The following is a 13,654-nucleotide window of genomic DNA, read 5'->3' as shown; positions in this document are numbered from 1 at the left end:
ATAACGAATCCAATAGAGAGGGCAAGACTGTTTCTACGTTTTTTGTTAACTAAAAGCTAAAATGTAGATGATTATATGAAACAAAAAATTGATTAGAGAATAGATTAAACCAGAAGAAGGGAGTACTTCAGTGTGGAAGAATTAAAGGGGGTTCAACGGCAGCTAGACCCACATGTCGCTTCAAATTTCCGTGTTGGCTGGCCCCAAGAGTAGTGTATGTGTCTACACTGGTAGCTGAGTTGCTCGATGGCATGTGCCATGCGATGCTTACATGCTTGGATGTAGAACACACCTCGCTTTCTCGTACATTGGGCGCTTACAATTGGCAAACACTCGAAGTTCGTCTATGTGTATAGGGCGACAATGTCTTTGATAGTATGGTGGAGTAGTCGTCGTTCCATATAGTCCACAACAAATTGGATGTCCTTGGCTATTCAATGTCGTCCAAAGTAAGTGTTGCAACTGGGAGAAACCACAAATGGATCCCGAGCTACATGGTGGCCAATCGAAAATGACATTTGTAAGTTAAAAAAAAAACCGGAAACAAAATTCTTGTTACATGCAGTGTTGAACTCTACCATTGTGAAAAATCTCGATTTAAATTTAGTTATAATCTAGGCTACAAAAAAATGAAAAAAATTCAAATTTTCAAAATGTGCACTATTCATCACACCTAGATCCAGACATTTATCATTTTTTCTGAGACCAAAATATATACAAGGAATTTCAGACTGATTTTTTTGCACACTAGTAGACTTTAGTATTTATCTACATAAAGAATTTTTGTTCCAATTTTTTAAAACTTTCAAATCGGAACTTCTCCAAAAACGAGCTACATGTAGCTCGGGAGCCATTGGCCACTCTCCTGCAACAACGAATTTTCCGCCGAGTCTTCCTGTCCATGCTTTTACTAGCTGTTGCTTACTACTAACTTTGTTTCAGAATAAGTTTCATAATATTTTTTAGATGTAGATGTATCTAGACGTATTTGATCTGGATCAACCTATGATTCGTAGAGTTTTGCCCAATCTTTCACAGCGAGTCATCAAAATAGTAAGACAATAACTCTCCCAATCAGGCGATGAACGTAGCCTGAAGAAGAGGAAAGAATTCCAACAAGTAACGTGATGATGATCAACACGCCTCAAACCTCAGTCTGATAATTCTTGATGCACACAAGATCCTTCACGCAACTTTATTTACGCCGTCCCTAGAGGGATGATGTCGGCACAACTCAATGTCTAAACTTTCAAAATGCTGAACTCCCAAAACCCTAGGCGCTGGTTGCTTTATATAGGAGACCAGAAAACTAGTCGGTTGGACAGACCCAAACCGAAACAAAAAATAAATTCTAGATGGCCCACAACATGACCCGGCTAAAAATAATATGGACACAAATAAAACATTCAACCGGCCCAAGTTCCTACATGGTTCGGTCACCTCCATGGATCGTATCTACCTTGGTGGAGTCATGAAGTTGGGCTTCACGTCCTCCTTCATAGGAACACTGGGAGGTGCAAGATGCCCTCATCAATATTTTAATGTATAGATACATTTATATGTAGGTAGCCATGTCACCTATATTTTTAAAATGAAGGCAAAACCTTTGCTTTTCTATTAATTAAGATTTGAGAAGAAAGACACCCAGTTAATTAGCGAAAAGCCGGGCAAAAATCATACAACACAACGGGACCACGCCACACTCACCACAGGGCCAAGCCCACTCAAGACCTCTAAACACCACTCCGTCAAGATCAGACAACCATTCACCATGCCAGAGAAGACGTCGTGACTATTATGGCTGGTGTAGATACGGGACGTTCGAACGCAGAAGAAGAAGCCAACCCCCGAGGAGCTGCGCCAAAGCGACATTGACGGACAACATCGAAGGCAACCTCGTCGTCCGCTCGATAGGAGATCAATTCCCTCAGCACAGTCAACTTTCGGGGCCACCGCTCTGACATCCAGCTGCTCCGCCACACCGATCAGACCGCCAACACCACCTTCTGGAACTATCATCCTGACATACCACCGCTCATACTCCGAGCCACGACACCGCACGACTCAGCCACCCGCAACCCAAACTTCAAGCAAATTGCTCGTAGACCACAGCCGCCACACCAATTTCGGGGCCGCTGCCCCAACATATAGGTCAGGCCGCCTCCTCTGAGACGCGTCGGCCGTGCCGACAACCTCACTGCACCAGCGACACAAGATTGTCATCCAAGTCATGCTGCAACACTTATTTTGGAACGTTATGAGTACGTGTTGCTTCCTTAACACCATCAGCCCAGTTTACTTCTCTCGTATTTTTACCCAAAGGATCCGGGAACGAGAGGAGATTTGGTGTTCATCCAACCTCCCGATATCCTCAGTTACTCTTCTCCAAATATACAGTAATATGAGGAAGACTTTTTATCTACGAAAACGAAATTGTAAGGATATTTCAGGAATATCCAATCTAAACCTAGATAAGTAAACAAACTATTGAGAATTATTTTACAGAATTCTGAATAATCCTTGATCATCCCTTTAAATACTCAAACAAGCCCAGAGGGGGCAAGATATCTCGGTAGGAAGATAGTAGATCCCTGTTCTTTACCGTCTAGCTATGGTGATATGGACATTTAACAAAGAAAATTAAGATATTTCTGTGCTATTAATATGCAGGTCATTGTAGAAGAATTATTGAGTTCGTGCCGGCAGCTCAACCCATGTCGGTGATGTCGCTTAAAAATCCCGCGTTCGCTGGCCCCAAGAGCAATGTGTGTCTACACTGGTAGCTAGCTCAGTTGCTCGAGGGCATGTGCCATGCGATGCTTCCATGTCAAACACACCTCGCTTTCTTGTACCTTGGGCGCTGACAATTGGCATCAGCAAACGCTCCTAGTTCGTCGACTATGTGTACGCCGGAGAGGCAGTGTGGTGCACTAGTCGTCGTTGCATATAGGCCACACCAAAGCTGGCTGTCCCTAGCTATTCAATGTCAACCATATCATGATGGATGAGTGCATAAATATCTACATGTGTATAGACGTAAACTAATTTATTTTGCATTTCTATAATAAAAATGTTCGTCTTGTAGATACATTATACATTAGCACCCACTCGGTTCGAAACGAGCAAAACCGCTGCGTAGGCTACCATCATTTCACCCCCGAATAAAATGACATGAAGGTCATATCAATAATTATGTAGAAATTTTTACTAGCAATCATATGAAAGAACTAGCATCACATGCAACATGGATGTAAACCCTAGATTTAATTAACACCACACGTAGTGAAAAAAATAGCTTAAGATCGATTTATTACAATGCTGATTGATGGCAATGAGGACCTGAGAATGAGATTGAGGTAGAAGAGGTGGTGAAGCCGATGATCAATCGAAGAGAAGAAGAGGCTGGTACGTGATGGTCGAAGACAAAGCAGCCGTGTGCATGCACTTCCCGGAAGCTGATAGTCGGGAAGTTTCGAGTAGCTGCTTTCCTCCTGCTGCACAACAAGAAAATAGATGGCGATGTGAGAGATTGGCCTGGTTTGTGGGCATGAAGGAGACGATTAAATCGGCAATAGGGACGACATCCTCCTTATAGAGTTTATTTATGTAGCCAAGGCTTTGGTAATGTTGCATGGACTCTCTTTTGCTTGCTCTTTAGGATTCAACGACTTGGACGCTGAATCTTATTCTTTAGAAGTCATCCAACTTTGCTCGGGTGCTGAATGGATTTGGAGTGATGCCACAACGATTTATGCCGACATTGTGACTACAACTGGAAGTGTAGGGAAGGTCGAGTTTTCTCATTGTGGATAGACACAAACGTGGGAGCTCATGAACTAGCTAGGAATTGCTTTACTTCTAATACCTCAAGTAATGTGGTCGATGAACCCCGTAGCATTTTTTACGAACTTTCCTAAATGATGAAGCTATTCAGTGATATTAATAAAGCTAGCTATGATGAACTTCCCTAAAAAGCGTGAATAAATAAGAAATGTATCACATGATTAAATGATTAAATGTGAATAAATGCGGAATGCAAACACATGCGTATGTGATGTATACATACAACATATTTTCTTCTTAGGTCCTCACGGGCATCGGTGTTGCTTTTTCTAAATTGGTAGTATGGGAGTAAACTTTCAGCATGCATTTTGACTATTATTTTTAAATAATACATTTTTAATTAAATTTTAGAAATAACACACGATTTTAGAAAATTTTAGAAAATTTTAAAAATAGGCCTCGGCGTGGCCGATGCCAACAAGTACCTATCGGCTACTCCGTCGCCAATAAGTACTTATTGGCCTAGCCGACGCCGAAATGTTCCTAATATAGGTGGTAATTAAGCTAGATTGCCGCTAGACACTTAATGGCTTGGCCGACGCCGATAAGTTCTTATTGGCTTCACCATTACCAATAAGTACTTATCGGCATGGGCCAAGCCAAGGCAGTATTATTTTTATAATTTTTTTTTCCAAAACCACCACTACTGGCTTCAATTGACTCGTAGCTTGTGGCGGCAAGGGTTTGTGTGGAGGAGTGAATGAGGAAGAAGAGCGCGTGCCCTCCTTATAGAGGCCGGAGGCAGGCGACGGCCGCGGGATGCGTGGCGTCGCTATTACTGCGTTGGCGGAGGTGGGTGACGGCCACTCGGCAGGCGAGGCATTGCGATTAACGTGGCGCGGACTGCCGAAACGATGCAGCGGCGCCAGTCACTGGCGCGCCTCAGAAGATGCATCAAGCCAGGGTCGCTGCCAGGCGGGCCTGACGAAACGTCCGCCAGACACGAGCGAACACTTTGAGCGTCCGCGCAGCGTCCAAGACGCATATTTGGGCCAGGTTTGCGTCGCGAACGGTCTGGTCACTTTCCGTCGCCCCGCTGAAGCAGGGACCCGATGCATTTTTCGGCCCGGCGGACGCAAACAATAATCGCGCAGCGAACTTGCGTCGCGCCGTTGGAGATGCCCTTAGCGTTATATAGTTAGATATGAGAATTGTGAGTTATTTTCTCAAGATGAGATCCCCGACCTCTGCGTTGATTGACACATACAACCGTATTTATTACGAAGTTAATATCTAATAGGGCCTACATAGTGCAAAGAATGGATATCAACCAGAACAACAAGAAAATTAGGAAAAAGAAAGGACATTGTAGCGAATGGGAAATTGTTAGGGAAGTTTAGGTTAGGCATTCAAGTGAGGAGCACAATATTTCCGCGGAACTGACATGTTCAGAAGTTAATTCACCGGTACACAAAAGGAAAGAGCTTCACCAAATTAAATCAAACAGTTAGTATTTGACTTAATTTGGCGTAAGTATAGAAACGAACGACGACGTTCTCCAACTAATTGGGAGATGATGAACACGCTTCCTGATCGTCCATCCAGTTCCGTCACAATCCCATTGATGCACAAATAGTTCAAGCTCCATGATTTTGCAAACCGCTAGCCGCAAACGCCCATCCTTGTATCTAGAAAATCCGTGTTATCAACGTGAGCCATTGTTTGGAATTAACTAATATTTGGAAATCCAGTTGTAAGCATGGCTACGTATTTTCATGGAAGGGATGTTGTTCGTACATTAGTTCATCCACACGCAAAAGAAAGAATTCCAGCTAACTAAAATCAATGCACTAATTGATTGATTCCATTGGCCGGTGTAGAGAGTATAGTACAAAAACAAACGACAACGTTCTCCAACAAATCGGCGGAGGACGCGCACACACACACTGACACACTTCCCCATCGTACGCCCATCAGCTTCGTCATCGTCCCCTTGATGTACCGATCCCACGTTAACATCCATGGACTTTTCCCTTCTTACCGGTTCAACAAATCAAACGGCGCATCGGTGCTCCCTCGTACGACGCAGAGAAATACCGGCTCAAAAATGGTGGATGAACACTGACACTCGCGAGTGGCGCTTGTTGCTCAGGTCGGCCCAGCCACGACAATCGCGCGGGGGTGCACTTTTCGCAGGCGAGCGACGCCTTTAGAATTTCGTTTTGTCCTTTCTAGAGAAGAAAGAAAATGTGGTGTGAAAATACGGAGAAATATGGCTCCCTTGCTTTTCACCTCATTTTGTTATTTATCCTTTTAAACTGCCGCATATGCAGGTGTTAGTGACTGTAACTATAAGCATATCTGATCAGTTAGTGCTGAAATTTTAAAGCATATCTGCTCCGCATTGCTCCGACGAGGAGGACGAGGACCCCTCCGGCGAGGAGGAGGGGGAGGACGACGACCACTTCATCATTCACAAGGCCAATGACAGGTGATGCGTCGGGTGCCCGTGCGGTCGGTGCACACGACCTCACGCGAGGAAATGTACCGCTGCCATGTCGCAGAGTCGAACCTCGACCAACTGGCATGGGAATTCCACGTCTACCAGATGCACGAGGGCGCCTCTACTAGCATCGGCATGCCCGCCTCCAAAGCTTCGTGGTTGTTTCCTCCTTCGAAGAGGAGTAATGGCCATCCCGGTAAAGCCCCATCCGTCGCTGACGCGTCCCGGTGAATCTCTTGTCGCCGTCGACGAGCACATTTTGTGATTAGGATTAGTAGCTAGGGTTTCGGTTAATTTTATCGGCTTGTAATGATCTATCTTAGGAAGATGAAAATCTGGCGATAACTTCTTTAAAAAAAATTGGAGTTCAACTTCTGGCATATGTTCTAACCAAGGTTTAAAATAGCGTGCTAAATGAAATAGCGTCAACCTCTTTCAACGCTATGAACATTGTATCGTGCTAATAGCGTGATATATTTAAATATCGTTTTCAAAATAATACTAAATATAGCCTAAAATAAATAATTTTACTAAAATGAATGGATATATACTCCAAAAGTAACTAAATCATACATATATAACCACATATAAAAATAGATCTCAAATATTTTAGAAAGCTAACATCAGCATTTCACAAGGCAACAACATAGTACAAATTATTTATTAAAAAATATTAGCATTAACAATATTATCTTTTGATTTAGAAGTGGAACCAACAAATTGCAGTTCATCATCACGAAAAAACGAAAGTAACTTACCTGAAAAAAATAGCGTAATGCAGAGAAAAAATACTAAAATTTAGCGTGGACTCTCTAGATATGCTATAGCGCGCTTTTAGCAGAGAAATAACGTGCTATTTTAAACCTTGGTTCTGACATATGTTTTTTAATACCGCAAAACAGGTATCTGGTATTTTAAACCTTGGTTCTTGTTTGCAGTTTTGCGGAATCCGCTAGAGATGCTCTTAGTGACTGTAAATGTAACTGCAAGTTGCTCATCTGATGATGCGTTATGCGTGGTTAGTGCTGAAATTTTAAAGCATATCTGCTCGGCATGCACTTCGTTCGTCATGTATTCAGATGAGCTCTGCTTTGCTACTGTACTGATAAGTGGATCTCTCTCTCTTTCAGTTATCCAAAGTGTGAACCCGATGAGTTGCAAGGAGAACAAGTGTAATGCAGATTGCAGAGGCCATGCCGATCACATCTGGGAACTGTTTGAGCTGATGTAACGGCACCGCTTGCACTGAATTTCCGGTATAAAACATCCATATGTCGGCATAAACAAATCTATCGGCCCATCGCGGTCGCCGTCACCGTAATGATAACAACAAAAGGAACGCTTCTCGATCGATCGTCACTGGGAATTCAAGTGCGCGAGGATCACAATTAGCGGCGAGAAATGGGCGGAATCGTACGAATTTAACGTCGGAGCATTTCTTCCTTTTATTACCACTTCTAGAAACACAATTCCTACTATATATCTACTCAAAAAGAATGAGCAAAATTAAACGGATCACGTAAATTAACAGTAGCAACAATTAACACTAGAACGGCTACTACAGTTTTACTTTTTATACCACTAGTAAATTAACACAGAAGAGAAAGACGGGACAGAACTGGAGAAGAACAGCCCGGGAGGATCAGTTCAAAAATGGGCTTCTTCAGTACGTCGGTAAATCTAATTAGAGTAAATCTTGTTTTAATCCTCCCAGGTGATTCCTCTCCTTCTTCTAATCCCGTTTCTCCGCTCTGCCAGGCGTCCCCGCGAGCACCGTCGCCGCTGTGGATTTCCATGCCACCGTACTGACTTTTCTTTCACACGAGCTGCTGCGGCTGCTGCGTGTACCACAAGTCGTCCATGCTCCAGATGCTGTCGACGTCGAAGCTGCCGATCTCGAAGTCCGCGACACCCAGCTCGGGAAACCCGAGACCCGGCAGCTGCTCGGGAGTCCAAGCTTCCCCGACCTGGCACGGTGCCTGCTGCTGCTGCTGGATCAGCTGGTCCGTGTGGCACATGGCGCCGGCGCTGGAGGCGTCGCAGGCGGTGGTGAACCACTCTGCGCCGTCGACTGCGGCTGGCCAGCTGGGCTGGGCGCCGGCGCCAGAATCCGTAGACGGCGAGGAAGAAATGGTATTGGTGCCCGACTGCTCCGGGGCCGAGGCAGTGTTTAGCAGCTGCTCGACGCCGTACTCCGCTGGCCAGCAGGCATCGACGGGAAGTTCCGGTGACTCGTAGATGCCCTCTTGTTCCCAGGGGAGGGGCGTGTCGGCGGCGGCGGGCTGCGCCGCCTCGGCAGCCTGGATGCGCTCGACGAGGCGCGGCATCCAGAGGTAGCGCATCACGTCCTTGAACTGCTGACTGTTGACGTCGCACTTGAGCTGCTTGGCGTGCTTCTGCACGCGCGTTCGCCAGTAGTTCTTGATCTCGTTGTCCGTGCGGCCGGGGAGGTGCTGCGCGATCTTCGACCACCGGTTCCCCCACCGCGAGTGCAGCTCCAGGATGAGAAGCTGCTCCTGCGGAGTGATGCTGCCGCGCCGGAGGTCGGGACGGAGGTAGTTCAGCCACCTCAGACGGCAGCTCTTGCCGGTGCGTTTCAGACCTACACAAATCAAGCTAAAGATTAATCACATGGCCAAATGGAACAATCACATCACTTTCCCGCTACTAAATAAATTCACCAAGTTGCTCGCTAGATATATGCGACTATCTATATATGCATGTATGTGACAAGACGAGTGATGTAATGGAAGAGAGATTATATATACTGGTAAATAAATATCCCTATGGCCGGGAATAATGCTAACCACTGAAAATTCTCCTCGCTCACTATAGCTTCTGGCTAGCTGGGTGGCTGCTAGGTAGGCAAATCAGGCATGGAGGCTGGTAGCTATCTGTTTCCATAAATTAGCATGTTGATGCAAAGCGACAGGTTTGTTGCTTGCTTGAAGTTCCAGAATATCTGAGACTAATCGTACTTCATAGTGGAAACAAAATGATGCAAGCAACCAATCTACCTCAGAGATGGATGGGTAGATGATGATGTGCTTGAATAATTCATGCATGGGGAGACCAAACCAAAGGATGCAGACATGCAGTTCTAGAGAGAGGAGATGAGATATGCAATTGAGCACTTGGATGGATGATCATGAATCGTCTCCTACCTGCTGATCGGGCGAGCGAGTTCCAGCGGCCCTCGCCATGCGCGGCGATGTAGTTCACCAGCAGGATGTCCTCCTCCACCGTCCACGGCCCTCGGCGCAGGTCGCCGGCCATCACCTCCTCCTCGCTGCTGCTCGAGTCTCGCTCGTGCGCCATGTCCATCAACTCAAACCTTCCTTCTCCTCGATCACTTGGAGTTCAGACGACGCGATCGACCGATGGAGCTCGGTAGGTTTTGGTTTTGGGTTCGATTAGGAAGCAGTGTAGCAGTAGAGTTGTAGAAGAGAAGAATCTGCGTTGCGTGTGATGGATTGGCGGGAGAGGAATGGGGTGGCTTATATAGACGACGGCTGGGCGAGGCGATGGTGAGGTGGGGAGGTGGGGTGGCTCTGGTGGACTCGGGAAGAAGAAGAAGAAGCATGTGGGGGAGCACGCCGCAAATACGGAGATTAGTTTAGGCCTTGCTCACTTTATCTTTCAAAGCCAAAAGTTTAGGGTATATTGGGGGTTAGGGCGAGAGTGGGATATTTACCTCACCATCGGGCTAATTAGCCACGCTGCTAATCGTCTCGCGTACACGGATTGGAGTCCGGAGAGTTTGACTAGTTGACTCGCCTAGACCCGCACCCACACTGCGCAGAGTTCATCCGCCACGATGGCCACGCGCTCGGGCTGTGGACCTCCTCTCGTCGCTTTTGGCTGACAGGCTGTGCTCTTCTTCTTCTTCTTTTTCTAAGTGTAGAAAGTACTCTTTGATGGTACTCCAATTTCGGGATGACGACCTGGAAGGTCTGAATTCCTATCAAAATTGCCAATGCATCAAACTTCCAATTGTGGAACAATGGAGTGAACTCTGTGAACTTCCTACTAAATGTTCAACTCAGTATTCAAATTGCATTTTGGACCTCACCAAAAAACACTTTCTTTTGCTTGGAACACCTTTCTTAAACCAAACTAGTATCAAATTTAATAAATATTTAGCAAGTTTTTTTTTCTCGGCTGAGAATTTCAAAAACCAAAATTTGTTACCCCCTCCACCCAATAAATAATGATACTGGTAAAAAATTGGCAAATTATGAATTTTAACTCCAATATTTGATCATATAGGCAATCGTATGATCCACTTGTCAAAGAGCTTGTTCTGGCGCGGTGGTTATGTGCCCAATAGACTTCCGTAAGGCCGGATGGGTCACGTCGGATAAAATCGCGGCCCAACGTCACGACGCATCCCAAAGGTGGATGGACGCGGTGTCCGGGACGACCCAAACCCGGCCCAAATCTGGTCAGGTTTGGGTGGCCGTGGATGGCACTCGGCGTTCTCCCGCGTCCGCCTGCTCGCCTCCCTGGGCCCAGCTCTCGGTGGGCAGACGCGCATCTTATTAAATATGGACTGGGAGGGGACTGTCCCTATCCAGTCCAGTTCCCCACTCCCACTCCAACTCCCCACGCACGCTCGCATCCGCTGCCATGGCCCCGAAGCAATCTTTCGCTCCCGACGCGAAAGGCGACGAGGCCGACAACAGCCGGCGGATCGCGCCAGCGATGAGGGCTGCCCGCCACCACGGCGGGCTCTACATCCAAGACGCGGGCCAAGTGGCCTCAGCAGTAGCGCAATCCGCACCAGTTGCTGGGCCAAGCGCGCTGGCAGGAGGAGGCTAGGCACTGGCACGAGGAGGCCAGGCGCTAAGCGGAGGAGGAGCACCACCTCCGCCTCAAGTAGGAGGCGAAGCTGCTGCGGCGGAGTTGCAGGCGGCCAGCCCTCCGGACCCGCGGTCGGCCCGGGAAGAGGCCCAGTGGTCACCGTGGCCGGAGTCCATTGCGAGCTCGGGCCACAACAGCGCATCGCTGCCCTGGGGTGTCATCGACGCCCACTCCCAGGAGGACGGCGACGAGGTCAACTGGGACTAGGCGGCGCGCCGGTGGCCACCTCGTCCGCCTCAAACCCTAGCTAGTTTTTTGTAGTAGTTAAAGGTCATATAGGGCTTTCTTTTGTATAAATTGGACCAAAATAGGGCATATGTTTAAATGAACTATGTTTTAAGTTTAATTGTTCTATTTGTGGTCTTTTAGATTTGCGCTGCGTCGGCGTGTTGCAAACAGCTCAATAGAAGTTTTGGCATTTTTTTTTACTCATTTTGCTTAGAAAAAGGATTACAATGGAGGAACTAAGATTCGAGCGCACGCCATGTTATTGTTCGATGGAATGGTCTTGCCGCACTACATAAGCATTACTGCCATTTCATGCTAGAATTATCTTTGTCTGGTGACACTTTTGAATTCAAAATTTGTTTGAATAAATTTGGACGACAAATCCCAAGATTTTCAAGATTTTGTGGTAACAAGATTTTCAGGTGTCCTCCGGTAAAAAATACCGAGAAAGAAAATCTTGATCTTTACATGGTCATCTGAGGCTGTATTGGTGCGTCGGCTAATTTTCTACACTTTTTTGCATACAAGGCAATACATTAATCTATCAAGCTGTTACAAAATATTTCGTGTTTGTAACACCACAATATCAATAGTCAATCGACATACCGAGGATATCTTGTCTGATACACATGAGCAATTTTCTTGTCTGATACACATGAGCAATTTTCTTTAACTTTTCTAAACATTGCGATATCTTGAGAGCCACCTTCCTGCAAATCACGAGGACAGACCTATCCTCAAAACAGTAACAAACAATAATGAACCCTTCCTTAATTACAAAATGTATGTATTAATCAAACTGAACAAGTATTAGAGAAAATGAGATAGTCCGTAATGTTACTGAGGATCTATAGATTTTTTACAGACATAACTTATAGAGTATGTTTTATTGGTGTATATGTGTTATATGGAATTCATACTCACTAGTTGATGTCTTGATGAATAAAATAGATTGCTTGGTTATTGATTATTGTCCTCTTATGCACATTGCCTTTTGTTTACAATATTTTATGGATATGATTTTTTTCTTCAAATGATAGAGTAAACTTTCAAAACTTGTTCGCGGCTGTTATCAACATCTCAACCGTGGAACATTTCGTTATTCACAGAGGAGTTTTGCAACGTAAAATAAACTTGTTTCTAAACTAACGTCACACCGACAGGAAGTTAGAAAATTTACTTTCTAATTTTAATAATATAGAAAATGGAAGTATCATATGACGAAAATTTGCATGGGCAAGCTTCAACTTAATATATATGTGCGTAATTGTTTTCAAGATTTGTACTTACAAATGTGTTTTTTTGCTTAAATCTAGGGAAATGTGTCAACATAGAACTATTTTATTTTTATTTTGTTGGCACAAAATGTAAATGGATATTGTGGCGGTGGTCCAGATGTTGAGACCAGCCGTCCGAAAAATCAGACGAGCATTTTGGTTGCAAATACTATCTTTTTTTTATTGAAAAGGGAAACATATTCCTAGCCTCCGCATCGACGGAGGGAGTATCTGTTTAGCATTTATAGATGATCTAACAATATTGATGTTTTGTTATTGCGAGGAGAAAAGTAACATAAGAAACCACACCAAGATTACTTGTACATCGACTTACATAACCAAAACTTGAGTTCAGCGGTAAAACTCAGCAGGTCGTTCGATCAGGAGCTCATTGTTGGGATCTTTGGGATCATCCTAGGCGAACCGTTCGGCAGACGTACATGTCAGAATCACCGCCTCTTTGCTGAGTTTCTCGATTTGCGTACCGAAGTCCACTGCCCGAAACCATTGCTCAACATAAAGATCCCAACCCAGTCGGTCGGTCGGTCGAGCAAGATACGCACAAAATGCTCAATAAACACATGGATGTAGGGCTCTTTCATTCTTGGGACAGCGAGTTGTAATTCCTCCTTGTACATGCAGTCCAACCTTCACGCTCGCCGGCACATAAATCCAACAGCGTCCCGCAATGTGAACTTACACGTGCAGCTCTAAATTGATGTATACTTGTGTACTAGTATTTCAAGAGTACATGTACAACATAGTCTACACACTCTAACACGTACGACCGCCCAAACCGTGCTTGTATCTCTGACAGAGAGCAAAATTTTGACCATCTCTGCCTCGGATACGAGCTCCGACAGATGAGCTCGGCACCGCAGAATTGACAGATGCAACAACCAATTTTGTCAAGATATATGAGAGGGAAACACACTGCACACTTGTTTCCAAACGGACACACAAGGCCAAATGCTCCGACTATGCCTGCTGTGTTATTAAT

The 13,654-nt window shown here is 45.3% G+C and overlaps 1 protein-coding gene across 1 annotated transcript; it reads right to left on the bottom strand.

Moving 5' to 3' along the window:
* Positions 1–7,850: 7,850 nt before the first annotated feature.
* On the bottom strand, positions 7,851–9,807 carry LOC124681925 (transcription factor MYB2-like). Its single transcript, XM_047216697.1, has 2 exons — positions 9,451–9,807; positions 7,851–8,888 (listed from the first exon to the last, which is right to left on the bottom strand). Exons 1-2 carry the CDS (start codon positions 9,608–9,610, stop codon positions 8,104–8,106), a joined length of 945 nt encoding a protein of 314 aa, XP_047072653.1. The 5' UTR covers positions 9,611–9,807; the 3' UTR covers positions 7,851–8,103.
* Positions 9,808–13,654: the final 3,847 nt, after the last annotated feature.

The sequence above is a fragment of the Lolium rigidum genome, unplaced genomic scaffold, assembly GCF_022539505.1.
Source record: "Lolium rigidum isolate FL_2022 unplaced genomic scaffold, APGP_CSIRO_Lrig_0.1 contig_60867_1, whole genome shotgun sequence".
Classification (NCBI taxonomy): domain Eukaryota; kingdom Viridiplantae; phylum Streptophyta; class Magnoliopsida; order Poales; family Poaceae; genus Lolium; species Lolium rigidum.
The sequence above is the reverse complement of the archived record's forward strand: the minus strand, read 5'-3'. Positions and strand labels throughout refer to the sequence as shown.